This window comes from Pangasianodon hypophthalmus, chromosome 18, assembly GCF_027358585.1.
Source record: "Pangasianodon hypophthalmus isolate fPanHyp1 chromosome 18, fPanHyp1.pri, whole genome shotgun sequence".
In the NCBI taxonomy this organism is placed as follows: domain Eukaryota; kingdom Metazoa; phylum Chordata; class Actinopteri; order Siluriformes; family Pangasiidae; genus Pangasianodon; species Pangasianodon hypophthalmus.
This window is the reverse complement of record NC_069727.1, coordinates 10504367-10514073: the sequence shown is the minus strand read 5'-3', so window position 1 is coordinate 10514073 and position 9707 is coordinate 10504367. Positions and strand designations below refer to the sequence as shown.

Below are 9707 nucleotides of genomic sequence, written 5' to 3'. Positions count from 1 at the left end.
GTGTTCTTGAGTGTTACCAGCGGTTTGCATCTTGAGGTAAACGTCTGTATTTACATTCATGAAGGTGGCTCTTGATTGTAGACTTTGACAATGATAGGCCTACCTCCTCCACAGTGTTCCTGACTTGGCTAGATGTTGTGAAGGGGTTGTTCTTCAATAAGAAAAGAATTCTGCAATCATCCACTTTAGTTGTTTTCTGTGGTCTCCCAGGCCTTTTGATGTTGCAGAGCTCGCCAGTGCATTCCTTCTTTTTAAGAATGTACCAAAATGTTGATTTGGCCCTCCTAAAGTTTCTGCTATCTTTCTGATAGGTCTGTTTTGGTTTTTCAGCCTAATGATGGCCTCCTTCACTTGCATCAACACCTCTTTGGACGGCATATTGAGAGTTCCCATGAACAGCTACCAAATGCAAATTCAACACTTGGAATCAGCTCCAGACCTTTTATCTCCTTAATTTATCATGATATAAGGAGGAAACAGGCCACAGCTGGCCATGAAACTGCTTATCATTCAATTGTCCCATTACTTTTGAGCCTGTGCAAATGGAGGAACTCTGTAAAAATTGGCTGTAATTCCTAAACGGTTAATGCAATATTTTTGTTAAACCCCTTGAATTAAAGCTGAAAGTCTACGCTTCAGTCACATCTTGACTGCTTCATTTCAAATCCACTGTGGTGGTGTACAGAGGCAAAATTCCCAAAACTGTGTCACTGTCCCAATATTTATGGACCTGACTGTATATTTAGAAAAAATTTGCTTCTTCAAGAGCTGCCCATTTTTGATAGTGACAGATAGTAAGCAATAACTTACTATAGCTGAACTATAGCTTACATCACAGGAGTAAACAAACTGTCTTTAGAAATCACTCCTCATGATGTAAAAGCACCAGGTTTAGCCCACAGTTGTCCACACACACCCCAACCCTCAGCAGATTATATCCATTACTGTTGAGCATTTTTCTGAAAGCTTTTCAGCTTTTGCCTTCTCATGCCACATTTGTTCTTACTTTCCTTCTCTGTTTCTCCATCTCTCCTACCTATCTACTGTATGCCTCCAACAGCACATCCCTAGCCACTTTACCAAATCAATTAGCTGACCAATTGTAATTTTAAGCAAGCTTTTGGGACCGTTTATTTTCTATTATTATATTATATTATATTATATTATATTATATTATATTATATTATATTATATTATATTATATTATATTATATTATATTATATTATATTATATTATTATCTGCTTAATAGAAATTCTCTGAGTCCTCTGACTTTGCTCATGCCACTTTATTAGATCTGTATTTGACCCAGATTTGGAAGATAGCACTCCCATACACTCTACCTCAAGGGCCCTTGTTTCCTAAAGTGCTTGTACTTGGAATTCAGAAAGGCAAACCTTTATGGTCCTACACAAAAACATGAAAGCTTCCCCAGGTACGCAAACCAACAAACCTTTAGGGCACTATATGGAAGATTATACTGAGGAGGTTTCAGTAGTTGGCACTCTGCCGACTGGCAATTGCAATAGAAGGCAGTCACATATAAATACCCCGGGTTGAAGTCAGCAGATTGTCTGTGAGACTGTTCAGCAAGAGGTGATGTTTTAGGCTGCAAGTAGTAGAACCATTTTTATTGCAGAATATAACATCTACTTTTTCCTCCTGTATGTATATTATGTAAATTTTCCAAACAGTGAAAGACATCAATATTTATAACCATATGCAAATCCCTAAAGACAATCATGTCATATTATTATATATTATTATATAAGAATATTATGTATTCATACAGTGCATTATCCTTCATTACAGTTACAGTATTTCAAATTGTGATATTGGACCCAGTACAACTGAAATATACACCAAATCTGTTAATGTAGGATGCATTTACTAAATTTCTGTGAAAGGTATATGATTTTTCCCGATAGGAACTACATTTTTACTGTATATACTGTATGTTTAAACACTAAAGCATGGTGTGATGGCAATGCATCTACTGTAAGAAGTATGATCATGCATGTATCAGGCCAGAAGTTTTGATGGGTTTCATGTTTGAGTATCTTGGTGGGGACAAGGATGTGTGTTTTGACCTCATGGGGACATTTGGCTGATTTCCATGGGAAAAAATTTTTTTGCTTTTTTTGTTTTTCAAAAACTGAGGTTAAGGTTAGGGTTAGATTTAGGTGTTGGCATAGAATTAATTAACTGTGTTAATAATTATGTCAGGGTCAGTGGAAGGTCCTCACAAGGATAGTAAGACGTGTGTGTGTGTGTGTGTGCAGGTGAAGGAGTGCCAAAAGTGACATATAGGTGTGTTATGTTATTATGGATGTGTTACTTATTCTGAGCACATCAAAACACACACACACTGGTATTGTAATGACTTGTGTTCTATTGTAGCTAAATACTGCTATTGTATGTAGACAAAAATTCTGTCCTGAGGCTTTTGTCCCAACACTCACTCACATCTCCATCATACCCATATCCAAGCATTAAAATGCATGCACACACACACACACACACACACACACACCCAAAGATATATGCGCACAACCTCATACATGCACAGATGATCACTCTCCCTCCTCTCTCTCTCTGTCTCTCTCTCTCTCTCTTTCCCACTCACTCACACTCACACACACACACACACACACACACGTGCGCTCTCTCTCTCCTCAGTTATTCTCTCAGGATCAGTCTATACCTCACTCTGTGTTACCAGTGTGGGTGCAGGATTGAGTGCAGAGAAAGTGTGCAGTTCTCCTCCTCCTCTCTCTCCATTTGTTTACTCTGTATGTCCCACACACACTCCTAACTGGTTTTTACTTCACAGCTGCTGCAGCAGTAGAATGTGTGGAGCAGTGGACTGTCTCTATCCGGGCTGCGTGAAGAACACGTTCAATATGCTGCACGAGGCTGCAAACTGATTCTCCAAAGGGAAAAAAAAAAAACAAGAGGAACACAGGCTCCAGAATTATTCAGTCATGGGTAAGAGCACATTTCTGTTTTGTAGTAAAAAAACAACTTTAAAAAAAAAAAAAAAAAACTTTGCTTTTCCTTTGAATTTTTTTAGTGTTGGGTGTTTGATTTTTCACCTCTGCTCCAAGCAGATTTAAAAACCTTGTGCAAAAACCACACATGCATTATTTGGTGTATTGTTGACATTGTGTATTGTTGAAGCATCATTTGATCTGCTTTGTAATCAGTCTGTTGGATTATTTGCTTGTTTCTGATCCAGTCACTGGCTTAACTACACAGAGCTTAAGTTTCCAGGCTTTACTACTGAATGCTCAGAACTACATTACACTGCATTATAATCATGTTTCAACAAAGCTTTGTGGCTTCCAAGGTACAGTAAGGGTGTATTTGATTTTGCATATGTAAGTGGACATCCGCATATTGCTGTCTTCGTGTGTCTGTGTGTGCTCTCCTTTCTGGGCATGGATTGAGACTGGTGGTAGGAGTAGTTGTAACTTAATAGTAACAAGAGACAGAGCCTTGGGTGTAGGTAAAAGCCTTGAGTCCAAGAAGAATGAAAACTCCTTACTTTAAAGTGGTTCTTCCAGAAGGAGGGGAACTGTTCAACTTCATTCATGTGTGTCCAAGCAAGAGAAACACACATTCATACCAGAGATACCGGAGACACAGTAGACACACAAATCACTATGCCTGTCTGAAATACTGTAAATGCAATGTTGTGAATATGTCATTTATTGTCCAGTTCCACAATCAACATGACAAGATCGTCAGAAGAACAAAATCTCAAAAGTTGCCTTTGTTCTGTAGTCTTTGTTCTGCAGATTATGCTAAACATGGAAACATGGGCAACTGTAGAATTCTGAAGCCCTGCGTTTGATCCATGTCTAGATGGCTTTAAACGAATTCAGTTGAATTTCTCTGTTTGATCTCAGTTTAATCACTGCCTCTAATGAATCTCTGTATTCAGCAAAGACTAAAGATCCATCCCAATGAAAGAGATATTCCAGATAGTAGGCAGAGCCTGTTGTTTGTCTGTGTTTTAATGTGCAAATGAGAAGAGACGAGCCTTCTGAACTAACATCAGACGACAGATGACTGTAGTCTCTACCTCTCATGTGATACCCACTAGAGCTCATCAATAAGGGATTGCCATTTGGGTTTAAAGGATAGAGAAAACCTTTCGTTGCCACCCTCTTTCTCTGATTTTGCATGTCTTTTCCATTGGAAGATTGATTTTGTGCACTGTTAAAATGAAATAAACAATTGTACAGCCTTGAAGACATCGAAACCAATTATACAATCAATATTATTTATATGACTCTGATATTTTATCATATGGTAGAGGGTTTGTGGAAGTCAGTGTTATGATTCTCATGATAAAAACTGTACTTGTATATTAAAACATTTACTTAAATTACTTAATGCAGTAATTTTATCTACGGCATGTGAGGAGATTTTCTATTTTCTATTTAATTAATCTAATTAAATCAGTGCAATCGGGTCACATTGGACCAGCTGTTAAATGGTAATTCTTGTCTCTCTTGGATCTTATTACATTTTGATTAGCATCTCTATTGATTCGTTGTTATGTCTGTTGTTATGTTTATTAAGTGTTCTTGTTGTTTTGGCAGTTAAAAAGTTCTATCTCGGCATGAAAATAGCATAGTTCATGGTAGCTGAAGCTGAATTTGAGTACAAGTGAGATTTAGCCAGGTGTAAAACAAATCAAATATATCAGCTTGCTGAGTGGTTCTGCCATTAGCATTCTCCAGCATGATCCTGGAAGCAATCAGGGTCATCACACTGAAGAGGAGGCACTTAAAGATGGTGTGAGAGTAGTGCCTTCTCCCAAAGGCTCTTGTGACTCTGTGAATCAGATGGGGCTTAATGCACCGGCAGTTCCGCTATACACTTTAAGACGTTTTAAAGCTCAATTTTCCCAAGCACATTTTTCACAAGACATATTTATTCAGGAAAAGGCCCTTCTGAAACATTGTCCGGGCAGAACAGGTGAAAAAAAAATCTCTCCTAGAATTAGGGACCAAATTTAGGCGACTAATTTTAGGCATGGCACGTCATCCCTCTTAGGTGAGAAATGCATTTAGGAAGAGAACAAAAGCACAGGGGATTAATAGGAGTAATATTTCAGCCATCATACCAAAACAGCAGGGGTGATTTGCCTCCAGGAAAGCGAAAGCCATGACAAAAAGACCTTCATTTCAAACCTTAACTTGGAAGAGCAGATGGTAAAAATGTCAGTTGTGAGAAAAGACTTTCCTCAGATATAACGCAGTTTCGCAGTAACTGATGTAGTTTGATGTCGTGTAGCTACAAACACAACCGCAGTTCAGCAAACAACAGTCAAGACTGACCAGTGATCAGTGTAATACTCGAGCTTCGCTTTGATATGAAGAACACTCTCTGTTAATGTGTGGTGCATTAGGGTTAAGACATCCATTTTTTCTTGCATTACTAAGAGCTGATGAGGTGAACAGTGGGTGAGAGTAAACAAATCCACTTGGCTAGGCAATAAAAAGTCATTTTGATGAGAGAGAGAGGAACAGAGAGAGAGAGAGAGAGAGACAGAGAGAGAGAGAGATTTAAGTGTAATAGGAATTATACAGACAATAATATTTAAGATTTATTCAACTAATTTATCTTTATTCCGTATATTATTTTTCAGTTTACTGATCTCTTAAGCCTCTTCTTCTATTCATTATCACACCACACACCAAACTCTAACCATGGGGATCTGGAGGTAACTGCTTAAACATGATTTGTTTTGCCTCCTGAATGAGAGTTTTTTGGCTCCTTGGTTTTGGAAGAACCATGCAATGGTAACAATAATATTTAAAGAAAGGATGACATGACATAAAAGATGTGCTACATCAAATGGTTCTTCACTAGTTCTGCCTGACACTTATCTCAAACAGATACACATCTGAGGGTATTCCCAATGTAATCCCTCCTACCAAAGACGCACTGTTGATGAAAACCAGAGCATTAATATTAGTTGCACACTGCGCAGAGAATTTCATCGGTGAGTGTTGATCAGTGTTTCCCTTTTAAGTGTAATGGGCCAAAAGATGTCAAATATTTCCAGGAACCACATTTAGTGGTAGAGAAGAACGGAACAAATACGAATGAAAGCATGATGTTGTAAGGAAAATGTATGTTAGATTGTTTGTTGATATACGGTACTGTTTAAGTACTCTTATGTTTATGTTGAAATATTCAGCCATTAATTACGTGTGAATTCTGATGAATGCATGAAAAATGTTCAAATCTCTAATGAGTCATGTGTTTCAGACAGACTAGATACCACTGCGTATGTCTATCCAAGCCCATTAAGGAGATATATCACCTGCTCTGGACCTTATCTGTGTTTGGCAGAATGACAGTTCTGAACCTTTTAAGTTTTGTACTGTAGCAATCTTGGGTTTCATGAAAGCAGAGAACATCCATTATACTGTGTTCTCCCACTTTGCTGTTGCTTTCGTGCATTGTTGTTTCAAGTTTAGGGGGTAAACAGTGACTTATTCAAATTCAGAGAGTTTGCGTGCAGCCCTGCGGATGTTTTGAATCTAAATGGGCTTCTTTGAGCTGCGAGCATGTGGCAAAAGTGTGGATGAGCACTGTCTATGTGTTTAGGAACACAAGTGTGTGTGTGTGTGTGTGTGTGTGCGTGACAGAGAGAGGGAGAGAGAGAGAGAGATTTGCCTTGTCTTCTTCTGATAATACAGCCTCCTGTTTTAAAATGACAATATTAAATGTAATTATTAAATGTAATTATTAGTTTATTCTCTGTAGTGCAACTGCATTTCCTGCAGCAAGTGTGACAGATAAGGAAGAATCTCATAATGAATTTAGAAGACACAATGCATTTAGTATAAGCTTTTTTTTTTTTTTTTTTTTTTTTTTTTTTGCTTCATGCCCCTGTCTTCCTGGTTCTTGGTTTTCCTTGTCCATTCTTCTCTCCTCTACACATCTCTAATGTTCTTACCTTTTCTTCTATTCTTATTTTCTCCATTCCTCAGCTCTCTTTCTCTCCCTATGCATTTCTTTCTCTGTTTCTTGTTCACTCTTGCACACATTTCCAGTGTGGCCTTGAGAGAAGGATCAGGCAGTGTTTTGTGCACAGCTCTGTGTGGAACTCTCCATAAATGCCATTTTGCATCCAAGGATACACTAGAGAAAAAGAGCAGTGGGTTCATTTTTTATTAATGCTATTTTCCTGGATGGAGTGTACATCACGTCCATATTCTGATCACCATCAACAATAACTATAGTTTTGATCATCTGACTTGGTAGCTTACATAGATTACATAAAATTTGACAGATTTATTGTTGAGGTATTCCTGTACAGTATTAGGAAAAAGTTCTTCTTCAGGGAAGAGTTAATCATTCTTAGATTCCAATAAATATTCTACTTGAATCCCTCTTTAATAGAGAAACTGTTGTGGGGCTCTGTATAGAACCTTACAGAGGTTCTCTCTGTGGGACAAACCAAAGAACCTGTTTTTCTAAACTAAGAGCACAGAAATTGTTTATGCCATATTCTACACACTATATATTGATCATGATGTGTATATTCAATTCTTAAGCCATTAAAAATAGGAAAATAATAAGAGTCATATCTAGCTAGTATTTCCTATTATATGATTACAATAAACCAAATATACTGTATGATTATTGAACCTGTTTCTAGAACTTGAAATAGTCTTGTTGTGTTGTTGTATTGGCAGATCATTTTTCTAATTTTACACATTTATTTCAAGAAAGTAGCAAAATTATCTGCCACAAAATTAAGAAAACTAAGCCTAAAAGGAATCAAGCATCTAAAAACAAGCTGAATACTCTTATATTTGATTTATAATAACCTCATACTCAGAAATATTACATAAATTTATGTCATATATTTTCACTTGTTAAGTGAAAGTAATTGTCTAAATCTTCATACATACATACATTTTGAGTAGAGCCAATATTATAGGTACCTTAAACGAGACAGGCTTTTCACTGTGCTACTCCAAAATAAAGCCATTTAATAATTTTGTCATAGTTGGAGGTTAAATAGTGAAAGATTACCTCAGTGGAGTTTAAATAATAATAAACACGTAGCACTGATAACAGGATGTTGTTGTTGTTCTTTCAGCTGGTCCCATTAGGGGTCACCACAGCAGATCATTGGTCCACATATTTGATTTGGCACAGTTTTTATGCTGGATGCCCTTCCAGACACAACCACCCCCCCATGCAGGACTGAGACCGGCACTGAGAGCGCACCGTGCAACCCCAGTGGCTGGGGTTAGTTCCCTGACTGGGAATTGAACCGGGGCTGCTGCGATGAGAGCGCCAAGGCCTAACCACTAGTCCTCCAGGGACCTACAGCAATAACAGGATAATAATCAGTAAAACAACAGACCTTGAGAGAATGGCTTACCATTTCTCAGCCCTTGATTAGGAGACAACATTTGTTCACAGGCTGCTGAATCAGTTCTGGAAGTCATTTTCATAGTTTATTAAATAGCCTGGACATTTTCACTATACTAACAACATGTTCACTATATTACACTTCCTACATTTACTATATCACTATACTGTTCTATACTAAATGCACTAAACAGTTTTTTTTTTTTTTAGTATTTGACCTCTACAAAGCACTGAATTACAGAAGCAACTGTTCACTGTTAAAAAAGAAAAACAATTTAGCCCCTGGTGTGATCTAAAAGAGTCAAAACAGAAATACCATTCTGGCACGTTGTATCTAGAGTTCAAACTTGAGTGTCTCATGTCTTCATCACCACAAATGAGATCATAATCACTGTAGTTAAAAATAAAATACTTTGCTTTCTTTATCTGTCTGTGTGTTTCCAAGGTAACAGCGTGGTGCGTGGGACATTATTGTGTGCCATTTGTTTGTGTTTTCTCTTTTTAGCATATAAAAGCAGAGGGTTGGTTTGCATCCGAGACACACAGCAGATGTCCAAATTCACAGCGGACCATGAGGTACTAACAGGCCAAGAACGAGCACTGCAGAAATAAACAATACCAGAACTCTTCTCTTGATATGATTAAGATCCTCTAAGTTATATTGACTTTTGTTTATTTAATTAATTTATTAGTTTATCTAATTGATTTATTAATAAGGACTAGATGTATAACTTCAAAGAATCTTATGTGCCATCGTCTCTGATGCTTCACTAGGTCATTTTTCCTACATTTTGGTGCTTGTGAGATACAATTTGACCAACAGTTGACTACTGTGTAAATGTGAGTGTGAGATTAGTGCAAGATTTTCTATGTTCTTTATGTTTCTTACTGCTAATGAGTTTCCTTTGAGAGCTTTAACAGGAAGATGGGGTGGTTATGATAGACAGTCAACTCAGAGTGCAAGCGTTGTTAGTGTAGCTATAAACTGAACACGGATCCACTGACAGTGTAGGGTTAATGGAGAGAGTGATAGGGGAGAGGGAAATGATAGACACTTATGCAGAGAAAGAGTGAGAGCAAGAATGGACAATGAGATAGAAAGATCTTCTGAGCTGCAGTGAGAATACTACTCATTAAAACTATTGCATCATACCACTCCCTTTTTGCCACACTGTCTTTCTGTTACACACACACACACACACACACACCTTTTCAGAGTGACATGAAGCGCACAGCCTGCATTAGGCAGTAGATGTCCCTTGTGGAATCACTCACTGTCGGAGAGGAACATGCATC

General features: G+C 37.7%; 1 protein-coding gene across 3 annotated transcripts in view; it reads left to right on the top strand.

The window, feature by feature from the left end:
* The first annotated feature begins 2637 nt into the window (after positions 1-2637).
* The window catches only part of shisal1a (shisa like 1a), a 30536-nt gene continuing 23466 nt past the window's right edge, over positions 2638-9707 (top strand). Inside the window, exons 1-3 of one of the 3 annotated variants that reach the window (XM_026923775.3) lie at positions 2638-2749; positions 2833-2987; positions 8917-8987. In XM_026923775.3, the coding sequence (XP_026779576.2) occupies positions 8983-8987 (5 nt within the window). In that variant the 5' untranslated portion in view covers positions 2638-2749; positions 2833-2987; positions 8917-8982. Of the gene's footprint in view, positions 2988-8916; positions 8988-9707 lie in introns of all 3 variants that reach the window. The other 2 variants (XM_026923776.3, XM_026923777.3) reach the window with 2 other exon arrangements.